Source organism: Heterodontus francisci, chromosome 15 (genome assembly GCF_036365525.1).
Source record: "Heterodontus francisci isolate sHetFra1 chromosome 15, sHetFra1.hap1, whole genome shotgun sequence".
Classification (NCBI taxonomy): domain Eukaryota; kingdom Metazoa; phylum Chordata; class Chondrichthyes; order Heterodontiformes; family Heterodontidae; genus Heterodontus; species Heterodontus francisci.
The window spans coordinates 90,348,875-90,362,214 of record NC_090385.1 but is presented as its reverse complement, the minus strand read 5'-3'; the positions used below and the strand labels follow the sequence as shown (position 1 = coordinate 90,362,214).

The following is a 13,340-nucleotide window of genomic DNA, read 5'->3' as shown; positions in this document are numbered from 1 at the left end:
AGTTGTAATGACGGCAAATGCAAACAACTGCAAAATCCGGGTCATCATTCTTGACAAAACAATGACATTTTCCTTTTATTTCTGCCTTTCTCTGCCCTGTATTTTTGATTCACTACAGTACCTCCTCCATTTCTGTAAGCCAGGTAAGGGAATCTCCAGACATTGCCCAGACCCACAGCACTGCCGATTATTGAGAGCAAGTAGTCAGTCTTCGAGGACCAGTTCCCTCGCTCCACATTCTCATCACTTTCACCCACATGTTCATTAGAGGCAGCCTGGGGGAAAGAGGAAATGTCCAACTCAGAAATTAGACGTTGTTAGACTAGAACTCAAGCAAAAAGTACAGCTTTCACCCACTACAGAATCACTCCATTTAGCAACAATCAGTAATTTGGAAACACCCTGAATCCTCTGAGCCTCTGAAATTCACAACAACCAAAATCCCCAAATCATCAGCACCTCTCATCATATTACTGTCATGTCTTGATAAAATACTCACTGTGTCCTCTGGAGGGTGTGTTTGATGATCAGTCTGTGAGAGCTCAGATAAAAACAATTCTCTCTTCTCCATTTTTGGACAATGTTGATTGATTCTACCACTTGTTCAGGGATTGGATGTAAACCTTGAGGAGAACACTTTTGTCCAAAGACTTTGAACTTGGTCGTGCTCCTGGACTCTGGTTAAAGATTAATGATTTAGTTGTACACCAGGCAATAACTTTTCCACAGTCAGAAACCAGTCCATTTCGTTGCTAAAAAGGGAGTATCTCCAGACTAAATGTTCCTATTGAAGGTTATGTGCATTAGTTTTGGAACACACAGTATCAAATTGCAGTCATACTGCATCAACAGATTTGACAATAATCAAAAGGGAGTGGCACCAAGTTCATCTGAACCATTCAAGAGCTCAGGCAAAGCAGAAATCTGAATGTGTTGGATTAAGAATGGAAAAATCTGTGTAAAGCCAGAAACCTAAATGCAATCTACTGGTGCCTTAGTTCTTTTACATTTTTAAATTATATTTGAAATACTCCAGTTACACTGAGACTCTCTGCTCCAGCGACACTGAGACTCTCTGCTCCAGTCACACTGAGACTCTCTGCTCCAACGACACTGAGACTCTCTGCTCCAGTTACACTGAGACTCTCTGCTCCAGCGACACTGAGACTCTCTGCTCCAGTTACACTGAGGATACATGCCCCAAATAGACTGAGACCATGGGCCATATTTTCTTTTTTGAGTCTGGTCCCCAACAACCGGACTCTTATTTTCAAATGCAAAGTAAATAATTGGCCTGTGATTGGGTCTGGTTCCCAATTAGAGGTGCTGGAAGGGTCTCAGAGGCAGGTACAGCCAATAGTGATTTTTAAATGCAAGTGGCTGCCTTCACTGTGCTTGCATTGGCCAATAGCAATGAGTCACCAGCAGATCTCTGAGTGCCTGTACGAGCATGGCAATATGTCACCAGGCAGCTCCCTGCTTTTCTGGTGCCTCTCTTGAGGCTTCAATAGATGCTGTGTCCGAGCACAGAGAGATATTCTACTCAGCATCAGGGAGGAGGAATCCCCTCAGCGAGACCAGATAGGAGGCGAATTGAGGTGGTCACGGAGGTCAGCAGCTAGGGGCAGATGTGAAGAACCGGGATACAGTGCAGGAAGAAATTTAATGATCTATTGCAGTCTTTTAAGGTGAGTTCCATCGGTAGATGTTTGAATGGGCCCAACCTCTCTAAGCCCGAGAATGCACGTAAGATAACTTCACAGAATGTCAATACATCTCCTTCGACATTGTCAGTTTAAGTGCACACTTGCTGTACAGATATGCACACATGGGGACATCACTGAGATGGATATAACCCACTTGAATGTCATGCTGCAGAGATGTCACATGGGCAGCAGATTGATGGATCTTTCTTGTCTGACCATGCAGGAGAAGAGATCATAGAATGCAATAGAGATGGCCAGAACGGGAGGTGGAGTGGCTCAGCTCCACACTTTAACTTCAGTGGAGGAGGCTGCACTGGAGATCACCAGAGTGGCAACACAGCATTTGGTGGGGGATGGTGAGGCAGGGGGCCATGAGCAGCAGGGTCATTTAATAGCTCTTTCTTGAGGTGAAGGGAATGGAGTAGACTCCTGCCCAGTGCAAACTCTGGATCTCAGGCCACAGTTATATAAGGGACTGGATGTGCTGGGGCACTTGTTGATTAGAACCACTTCTCATTGCCATTTTTTCTGTCTCCCACAAGGCCAGTGATGGAGAGGCTTCCAAAGCAATGCTCTGTCTCATCTCCTCTGTCATCAGAGGAGGGGGACGAATCCAGGGAAATTGCACCATCAAATCCTACCTCAGCACCCTCCACCAGTACGGACACACTCACCTTGGTTGGGCCACAGAGCAGAGTAGAAAGGGAAGCACTGGATGAACCTCACATCACACGTGAGGAGTAGGAGAGTGAGGCAGCATCAGCTGTGGGAAGTCCTCATTGGAGGATGGAGGACAGATACAGAGATGCTTTGCTGGCTGAAGATGCTGTGCCTCAGGTGTCATGAACAAGGCTTGCTCAAGAACGAGAGACAGTTACATTTCCCTTTGTCGGAGTTCCCTGAGGCTCTGCAGAGCCATGGGCAGGTAATGGAGGAGTCCATACAGCGCTTGTGCTCCGTCATGACCCAGGGCTTCAATCGCATGAGCTCCTCCATTGAGAGATTGGGCAAGCTCTTGGAGAGGCAAATGCAGCACCACTCTGATGGGTGCAGGAGCAGCATGCTGATATACAAAGAAAGAGTGAAACTCCCTACAGCAGAGATCACTCAGTGTTGCTGATGGCACAGAGGTAGTCAGGGTGGATGCCAGCTGTGTCCCAGCTGGCGGCCTCTTCCAGCATCCTGGAGCACCAGGAAAGGGGTGAGATGAACCTAATGGGAGATGATGGGACAACTCCTCAGGGGGCTCTGGCTTTATCCTTTGGCCCCCTCACCCCTCTGACCCCAGGGCCCTGTGACAGAGGCAACCTCTGCCATGATGCAGGCATGGCAGCCTGTAGAGGAGCACCCATGGGCATCTCTAAGACGAGGACAGAAGCCATGGGAATTTCAGCTGGTGGCTCAGATTAAGGAACAGGCTGCCTCCACCTCATCATCTGCCACAGGAGGAGCACCCCGTGGAAGTGTAGAGGAGAGGAAGGCACCACATTGATCATTTCAACACTTGGGTCACCTGGGTGCTTATGATCATTTCTGTATTTCTTTTGTTATGCTTCATAATACAAATCTCTTGTCATCACTCAGACATGTGCATTGTTGATGTATCCTCTGGAAAGGTGGATTCTGCACTGTGGCATCGGTGGCAGGTGTGTGGAGATCTGAGGCTGCTATTTGCCCATGTTTTTCAATGTTGGTCATATATGGATGCAGGAACACTCCATATGCATGTTCATGGCTGCCAATGAAACCTACAGCCTAGGATTTATGTGGTTCAAAAGTGCTGTGTGTTCGAGGATGAATAGTGAGCTTCTCAGTTACCAGGGTTAAGTGGAAATCAGGTGAAGCACAGCTGAATCAGCATTGACCTTACTTACATTCCAGCCAGCAGCTCCCCATCCTGTTCCTCATCCCAGTCCTCCTCCCAGTTTGACTGGCATTCCTGCTTCTCCTCCTCATCCATCTCCAGGCCTCTTTTTTTTTTATTCATTCATGGGATGTGGGCTTCACTGGCCGGGCCAGCATTTATTGCCCATCCCTAATTGCTGTTGAGGAGGTGGTGGTGAGCTGCCTTCTTGAACCGCTGCAGTCCATTTGGGGTAGGCATTGCCATGTTGTGCAGAGCACAGCAAGTAACCATGACACAAGGCACTCTGGCTCACTCCTACTGGAGACACCACCCGTTCAGTCAAGGCAACAGACATGTTTCTTCAAGAGGCCAATAGTCTGCTTAATCAATGATTTGGATGTGGGGACCAAATGTAGTATTTCCAAGTTCATGGATGACAAAAAGCTAGGTGGGAATGTGTGTTGTGAGGAAGATGCAAAGTGGCTTCAAGGGGATTTGGACAGACTTAGTGAGTGGGCAAGAACGTGGCAGGTGGAATATAATGTGGAAAAATGTGAGGTTATCGACTTTGGTAGGAGGAATAGATGTGCCGAATATTTCTTAAATGGTAAGAGATTAGAAAGTGTAAATGTACAAAGGGACCTGGGTGTCCATGTCAATAATTCACTGAAAGCTAACATGCAGGTGCAGCAAGCAATTAAGAAGGTTAATGGTATTTTAGCCTTTATCGAAAGAGGATTTGAGTACAGGGGTTGTGAAGTCTTTCTTCAATTGTATAGAACCTTGGTTAGACTGCAGCTGGAGTACTGTGTGCAGTTTTGGTCCCTTTACCCTAGGAAGGATATTATTGCCAAAGAGGGAGTGCAACGAAGATTCACCAAACTTGTTCCTGGGATGGCGGGACTGCCTTATGAAGAGAGATTGGGGAAACTGGGCCTGTATTCTCTCGAGTTTCCAAGAATGAGAGGTGATCTCATTGAAACCTACAAAATATTTAAAGGGATTGACAGGGTAGATGCAGGTGAGGTGTTTCCCCTGCTTGGGGAGTCTAGAACCAGGGGACACAATTTCAGAATAAGGGGGAAGCCACTTAGGATAGAGATGAGGAGAATTTATTTTTACTCAGAGGTTTGTGAATCTTTGGAATTCTCTACCCCAGAGGGCTGTGGAAGCTCAGTCATTGAGTCTGTTTAAAGCAGAGATTGACAGATTTCTAAATACAAATGACATAAGGGGATAGGAGGATAGCTTGGGAAAAAAGCATTGAAATGGATGATCGTCCATGATCATATTGAATGGTGGGGCAGGCTAAATGGGCTGAATGGCCTCCTCCTGCTCCCATGTTCCATGAAGGTCTGTGTTAGGAGGGAGTTCCTGTTATAGTGCCTCTCTCCATCCATCTCTGGATCTCAAACACATATCTGAAGGCAATTCCTGAGGGGATAAGGCTTATCCCCCAGCAGCCACACACTGTGTTCCACTGGCCTCCTGCTGTACCGGAGGGTGCATATGCTGCAGTTCATCCTGGCTGCTCTGTTCAATATCAGAGTCACCTGTTTCCATCTGACCTCCATCAGTTGGGCCATTAACCCTCACCAGGCCTTCCCATGTCAAACCTCACTGCAACTGTGATGCCAGTGGGCTCACTTCCCTATTTGGTTTCATGGCAATCTCCAATGTAACATTTTGATCTTCCAGCTGCAACGATGTCCACATGGAGACACATTTGAGGGAACTAACTTATTTTGCTGCCTCTTTTAGTTTCTTTTAGTTTAACTGTTACAAATCAGAGGCTGTAAAACAGGTTCGCTGGAATTTTCCAGAGTTTTAAATGAACAAGATTTCACATTTACTTTGGCTGGGTTCAGTTGGAAATCAACATGAGCACCATTAATGTTCAAGAATTTGGTGAGAGAAGATTTGTCTCTCAGTATATTGCAGCAGTTGAGAAAAATCGATTTGGATGCGATAGCAGCACACTTGGGAGTTAGTATAAACCCAGGGACGGCACAGTGGCGCAGTAGTTAGCACCGCAGCCTCACAGCTCCAGCGACCCGGGTTCAATTCTGTGGTACTGCCTGTGCAGAGTTTGCAAGTTCTCCCTGTGACTGCGTGGGTTGTCGCTGGGTACTCCGGTTTCCTCCCACAGCCAAAGACTTGCAGGTTGATAGTTAAATTGGCCATTATAAATTGCCCCAAGTGTAGGTAGGTGGTAGGGGAATTGAGGGAAGGTGGGGATGTGGTAGAAATATGGGATTAATGTAGGATGAGTATAAATGGGTGGTTGATGGTCGGCACAGACTCGGTGGGCCGAAGGGCCTGTTTCAGTGCTGTATCTCTAAATAAAATAAATAAATAAAGAGATAATCCAAGGTTTGGTTCTTTGCTTGAAGCTGGTGAATGAAGTGAGTGTTTCTGCCAGTGTTCAAGTGGCAATAACCAAAACTGAGTTAGAGAAGCAATTTACAATGGCCAATTTACTGATCAACCTGCAAGTCTTTGGCTGTGGGAGGAAACTGGAGTACCCAGCAGAAACTCACACGGTCACAGGGAGAACGTGCAAACTTCGGGCGGCACAGTGGCGCAGTGGTTAGCACCGCAGCCTCACAGCTCCAGGGACCCGGGTTCGATTCCGGGTACTGCCTGTGTGGAGTTTGCAAGTTCTCCCTGTGTCTGCGTGGGTTTTCTCCGGGTGCTCCGGTTTCCTCCCACAAGCCAAAAGACTTGCAGGTTGATAGGTAAATTGGCCATTATAAATTGTCACTAGTATAGGTAGGTGGTAGGGAAATATAGGGACAGGTGGGGATGTTTGGTAGGAATATGGGATTAGTGTAGGATGAGTTTAAATGGGTGGTTGATGTTCGGCACAGACTCGGTGGGCCGAAGGGCCTGTTTCAGTGCTGTATCTCTAATCTAATCCACACAGGCAGTACCCAGAACTGGAGCTGTGAGGCTGCGGTGCTAACCATTGCGCCACTGTGACGCCCACTGTGCCAAATGATGGGCATGAGTGTGAAAAAATGTTTTCAACTTCTGTTTTATACATGGTAATGATTGCATTCAAAAATGGCATTTCATTTCGCCAAGGGCAGAGGTGTTACAAGTGTTTTTTTTTAAACTTGGAATTTTGTGTGCTTGAAAAAACATGAGAAAAGGTTTTTTTGCTCAGTGGGCACGAACCAGTAAATAGTTGGAATTCCTGCAATGTTTTGAAAGGAAATCATAACAAAAATTGAACTTTATGGGTGTTTTGAAAGGAAGTTAAACTTGTACAAGGACAGGAAAGCCAGCAATTTCAGGGAAAACACAAGGGTTTGACCTTTCTTCAGAGCAACTTTTGAGTGACAGGGAGAGACACTGTGTGTGGACATGTGACATGGGACCACATTCCGGAAGGTTCTTTTTCACCTGAGTTTAGTTTAGAGATACAGCACTGAAACAGGCCCTTCGGCCCACCGAGTCTGTGCCAACCATCAACCACTCATTTATACTAATCCGACACTAATTCCATATTCCTACCACATCCCCACCTATCCCTATATTTCCCTACCACCTACCTATACTAGGGGAAATTGTTAATGGCCAATTTACCTATCAACCTGCAAGTCGTTGGCATGTGAGAGGAAACCGGAGCACCCTTGGAGCCTATAAAAAGCTTGCAAATTGGACAAAGGGCAGGCATTTGAAATTTTTGCTTTGACCTGCCTGGAGCAAAAGGGGAAAACCCAGAAAAGTGTTACTGCTCTGTGTAAAGGAGACTTGCATCTCTTGAAAAGGAATCCTATATTTGAAAGGTGGCAGATTCCTGTTGCCTCCGGTCTCTGAAGAATTCCTGCATCCAATGAGATTCCTACTGCCTCCTGAAATCTGAAGAATGCTTCTACTGTTAGACTACCGCTGACCTACGCAGACCTGTTGTTACACCCTTGATAGAAGACCTATGTGATACTTGCTGCAGTTAAATTGCCATGAATGCCTATCCAGCACAGACTGTTCATCAACCTCTCCTGGAGAGATTTCAACTGGGTTCTGACTAACTGACTCTGGGACACCACACCATACCAAAAACAGCCTACCAGAATGTGATCAACTCAATTATTTTTATTATTCCTTCTATTTCTAAGAAACAGCTGGAAACCAAAAATCCTTTTTTCCCCGGTTAAGCATTTTCTTTTTTTGAATGTATGTGTACATGAGGGCTAAGGAAATAAGGGTTTTTCATGTACAGATTTATCTCATTAGTAGTTATGACCAATTATTTATTTTCTAATAAATAGTTAATGTTGTTAAATAACATTAGTTAATGTTGTTATTGTTTAAAGAAAAAAATCATAGCGAGAGCTGTGATTAATCTTTTCACCAGATATGGATTGCCAAAAGAAACTCAGTCAGATCAGGGGTCAGATTTCATCTGATGTATCTTGCGAGAGGTCGTGAGTAATTTGGGAGCCAGACAGTTCAAATTGTCTGCTAATCACTTGCAGTCACAAGGTGCTTTTGAAAGGTATTACCAAACCCTATAAAGTATGATAAAGGCTTAATGATTGAGATAAAGAGGATATCATATTTTATTATTTGCTACCAGGGATACACCAAATGAGTTCACTGATTTCAATTCATTTGTATTGGTCTATGGGCATGAGGTAGGTATGAGCTGAGGGGTTCCCTTAAACTCATTAAGGAGAGATTTTTGGCACAGGAAGAGGAAACTACAATCCTAGGACTGGATTCTATGACCTCGCTGCCGAGATTGGTGGCGAGCTCAAAAAGTGGTGGTCCACATGCCAAAAAGCCGCCACGATCTTGACGTGGAGGAGGCGGGCTGTCCGTCCCCGACAATGCGTCAGCTGCCTGTGCACAGGCGCTGATGCCGTTTTTAAAGGGCAGTCAGCCCTGCTGGGATATTTAAATTTTTAAAGAGATATCCCCCCAGAATTACATAAATAAAGTTCCAACGCCCCTTTCCCACACCCTCCCAAAACAATTACATGAACTATTTGCCCTTTCCCCCCCAAAACACTTACTTTTATCATCTGACCTTTGCCCCCAAACTACACAAAGTTTAAAGTACAAACTTTCCAACCATCTCCTATACACATGGCATTTATTTGACCCTGTCCATATGCCTCCCGCACTGTTAAACTTACCTCCTCCCCCATCCCCAACAATGATGGGGATCTGAAGGCGCGGAAGTGCCGGGTGCCAGGTGCCTCACCAAAGGTCATGGCGGGCCCTCGAGATTGTGGGTGAGTATAGTCAAATTAATTAATTTTATTGATTTAAATATTCAAATTCTGGTCCTGTCGCCCAGCAGCAGGGGTGCCACCACAGAGCCTTACTGCTGCCAGGAATATGGGGCTGGGCCCTGCTGGCATCGAGGTCCATGGTGGGCCTCATCCAGAGCCATCTTCAGGTCCCCCGCGCCACGGATCACGACGTCGAAGGCTGCTTAAAATCCAGCCCCGGGATTATGTGCCAGAATTTTGAGAGAGACTCACAAAAGCTTGAGAGATGGCTGGAGAACAACTCAAGATTCCTGAGCAACTGATGAAAACTGGATCGTATAGTTAAGGCATGCAGTTTGCAGCCCAGAGACAAGGTGTTAGTTTTGTTGCCTTTGTCTGGGGAATCATTGAAAGCAAGGTTCAGTGGACCTTACTTCATTAAGAGGAAACTCAGTGAGGTGAACTATTTGGTTAGCAATTCAGACAGATGGAAAAGTCAAAGTAAAAGCAAAATACTGTAGATGCTGGAAATCTGAAATAAAACCAAAAAACTGCTGGAAATACTCAGCAGGTCTGGCAGCATCTGTGGAGAGAGAAGCAGAGTTAATGTTTCAGGTCAGTGACCTTTCATCAGAACTGGCAAAGGTTAGAAATGTAATAGGTTTTAAGCAAATAAAGTGGGGGCGGGGCAAAAGAGAAAAAATGGAAAGGTGTTGATAGGAAAGAGGGTCACCGAGAATAACTGACAAGGAGTTGATGGGGCAAAGGCAAAGACAAAGACAAAGAGTGTGTTAATGGTGTGGTGAAATACAAAGCGTTAATGCAGAGAGGGTGTTAAATGACAGAATAATGAAAGCCCTAGTCACAAGCAAAAAGATGAAAAAATGGAAAAAAATCAGTGGGCAGGCACGTGGTAAACAAAAGTATAATGATGAAACAAACTAAACGGAAATGAATTACAAATAAAAAATACAAAGTAAAACTAAAAAAAAGGGGACCAGTCATGCTCTGAAATTATTGAACTGAATGTTCAGTCTGGTAGGCTGTAACGTGCCTAATCGGTAAATGAGGTGCTGTTCCTCGAGCTAACATTGATGTGCACTGCAACACTGCAGCAACCCCAAGACTGATATGTGGGCATGAGAGCAGGGGGCATGGGGCGTTGAAATGGCAAGCAACAGTCAAAGGGCTTGTCACGTGATTATGTTGAAAAGATACTATGACCATGAGCCTTGTCAGCCTGTAAATGTATGTCAAAGGACAGAAGATTAGTCTGGGGTTATGTATCTCATATGTTTAATGCCAACAGTCATGCGGACCCCCACCTTCCAAGAATCAGGCATATTAATTTCTTCACATGAACATTAATTTTAAGCTGTTGCTGGAGTGAAGAGATGACTTGTTTAAAGATCAGCAGTGGCTGGAAAGCATTTGCATACTAACAAACAGTGCTTGGAGAGACAATGGGAGATGCTCACCAATTCAATTAACAGAGATTGGTCTGGGCAATGGTGATCCACATATTGTCGGTGTAAGAGAGACAGTACTACACCCCCACCCCCACAGAGAGCTTTGAAAACCAAAACCCACAGGAGTGGTTGTTCACAAATAGTCACATGACTAACCTGCTAGCCAATTTGGAGTTTTGAATTGTGCTCACAGCACAGTTTGAAGACAGAGACTGCAGATTGCAACTGAATTAGATCAAGAACATCTCTCCTGTCTGGCTCTCTCTCTCTTTCACTAATCTCCGAATCCATTGAAGTCACTGAAACCTCAAAAAAGAAAAGACTCATACATTGAAACAAGTTTTTTAACGTGCACTATGCCCCAATGAAACGGCAAGCAAAGACGGTACATTGAACTCAAAGGACCGTAAGTAGAAATCCAGGAATTGCCTCAAACATTTCTCCGATATTCCTTCTATTTTTTCTATCTCTATCTGCGTGTGTGTTTATCACATCTGCATACTAGCGTGGTCACGTTGCGTTTGGGAGTCGTTAACTGAATTAGAGTTTAAGATAAATAAACTTCCACCTTTCCTGTGTAAATCCAAGAAAATCTGCCTGATTTCTTTGCCTAAAAATTGAAAAGCACTGAATAAGGGTCCACTGACAGGGATATAAAAACACAGTGCTTTTAAAATTAAACCCTGTTACGGCTAAACCAGACAAAGACTGAGAGGGATCCCTTAGATCCCTTTCTCACCTGGTCAAAATAACAATCTTAGGGAGGTCAAAACACCTCTGAGAACATGATATTCAAGTGGCACTCACTGCTGTTCCTGCTCTCAGCAGGGATTGAAAATCCTTACACATCTGTTCAAATTACACTGAGACTCTCTGCTCCAGTCACACTGAGATTCTCTGTTCCAGTCACACTGAGATTCTCTGTTCCAGTCACACTGAGACTCTCTTTTCCAGTTACTCTGAGACTCTGTTCCAGTCACACTTAAACCTCTCTGCTCCAGTCACACTTAAACTCGCTGTTCCAGTCACACTGAGATTCTCTGCTCCAGTCACTCTGAGACTCTCTGTTCCAGTTACTCTGAGACTCTGTGCTCCAGTTCCACTCAGACTCTCCGCTCCAGTTACACTGGCACTCTCTGCACCAGACACAGTGAGACTGTCCGCTCCAGGTACATGGTAACTCTCTGACCAAGTTAGACTGAGACTATCTGCTCCAGTTAACTGAGACTATCTGCTCCAGCTATACTGAGACTCTGCTCCATTTACACTGAGACTATCTCAGTTACATTGAAAAAATCTGTTCTGGTCAAACAGGGACTTGTTGCTCCAGTTACAGTGTTACTGTCTGTTTTAGTTACACTGAGACTCTCTGCTCCAGATTCACTGAGACTCTCTGTTGCAGTTACACTGAGACTCTCCTTTCCAGTTACACTGAGTCTCTCTGTTCCAGTTACACTGAGAATCTCTGTTCCACTTACACTAAGAATCTCTGTTCCACTTACACTGAGACTCTCTGCTCCTGTTACACTGAGGCTCTCTGTTCCAGTCACACTGAGACGCTCTGCTCCAGTAACACTGAGACGCTCCGTTCCAGTCACACTGAGACTCTCCGTTCCAGTCACACTGAGACTCTCCGTTCCAGTTCCACTGAGACTCTCTGTTCCAGTTAGACTGTGACTCACTGCTCCAGTTACACTGAGACTCTCGGCTCCTGTTACACTGAGATTCTCGGCTCCAGTCACACTGAGACTCTCCGCTCCAGTCACACTGAGACTCTCCGCTCCAGTCACACTGAGACTCTCCGCTCCAGTCACACTGAGACGCTCTGCTCCAGTAACACTGAGACGCTCCGTTCCAGTCACACTGAGACTCTCCGTTCCAGTCACACTGAGACTCTCCGTCCCAGTCACACTGAGACGCTCCGTTCCAGTCACACTGAGACTCTCCATTCCAGTTCCACTGAGACTCTCGGCTCCTGTTACACTGAGACTCTCCGTCCCAGTCACACTGAGACGCTCCGTTCCAGTCACACTGAGACTCTCCATTCCAGTCACACTGAGACTCTCCATTCCAGTTGCACTGAGACTCTCTGTTCCAGTTACACTGAGACTCTCTGTTCCAGTTACACTGAGACTCACTGCTCCTGTTACACTGAGACTCTCTGTTCCAGTCACACTGAGACTGTCAGCGCTATGTTTCAATAATACAGAGACTGTGTCCGCAAATTTCATTCTGATTTCGGGAACCCATCGTCTAGAGCATTTCCCGGTTTCCGACCCCATGCTGCATCACTGATGCAATTTTCACATGTCCAGTTCCGAATAGGACCAGGGTGCGGTGTGAGTCCGGCGCCCAGTTAGAGGCACTAGCTGCATCACGGATGCGGGATCAGGTTTCAGTGGGCAATTTTGAAAAGTATGCAACAGCAATAACTGCACTTGCCGTTGCCTTCAGGGGTAAAGCAGCATGGAGATCAAGCCAGTGTTCACAAGGGTCTGTGTCCCTGGGCAACACAACCTTTTCTGACAACTCCCTGGAGTTACTGACTGAAGCAGTTGCAGAGAGGAGAGAGGTGTTCTTCCCAGCTTCAGGTAGGATCTCTGACGTTATTTGTCAATTTGCATACTAAAAGTTCTGAATGCAGGTTATTTACATTAGTTTCAGCACATTCAGTGTCAAAATGCAGTTATTTTGTATCTACAAGTTTGGGCAGAGAGGCAGCCAAGAGACCAAGAAGGCTTGGATGAAGGTGGCCATGGAGGTCAGCAGCCTGGGCCCCACCAGAAGGACATGTATCCAGTGCAGGAAAAGGTTCAATGACCTCTTGCAGTCTGGTAAGGTGAGTGCCCAGTGGCACCGGGTTGATTGGGCACCAACTCTCTAAGCACCAAAATGCAAGTGAGCTGACCTCACAGAATGTCCATTTCTCCCTGACATTGTCTGATCAAGTGAACAGTCGCGACACTGAGATGACAGCCACGCTCACAAATGGGGCAGGTCAGATGGGGACATCACTGAGGGGAACATCAGCCCACGTGTCTGTCATACTGGAAGAGATTGAGGGAGGGAAGTCTACTCATGAATCATTCTCTTC

General features: G+C 45.8%; 1 protein-coding gene across 1 annotated transcript in view; it reads right to left on the bottom strand.

Moving 5' to 3' along the window:
• The window catches only part of LOC137377786 (sodium- and chloride-dependent neutral and basic amino acid transporter B(0+)-like), a 111,040-nt gene extending 110,428 nt beyond the window's left edge, over positions 1-612 (bottom strand). Inside the window, exons 1-2 of the mRNA XM_068047845.1 lie at positions 500-612; positions 122-275 (exon numbers count right to left, since the gene is read on the bottom strand). Of these exons, the coding sequence (XP_067903946.1) occupies positions 122-275; positions 500-571 (226 nt within the window). The 5' untranslated portion in view covers positions 572-612. The remainder of the gene's footprint in view (positions 1-121; positions 276-499) is intronic.
• Positions 613-13,340: the final 12,728 nt, after the last annotated feature.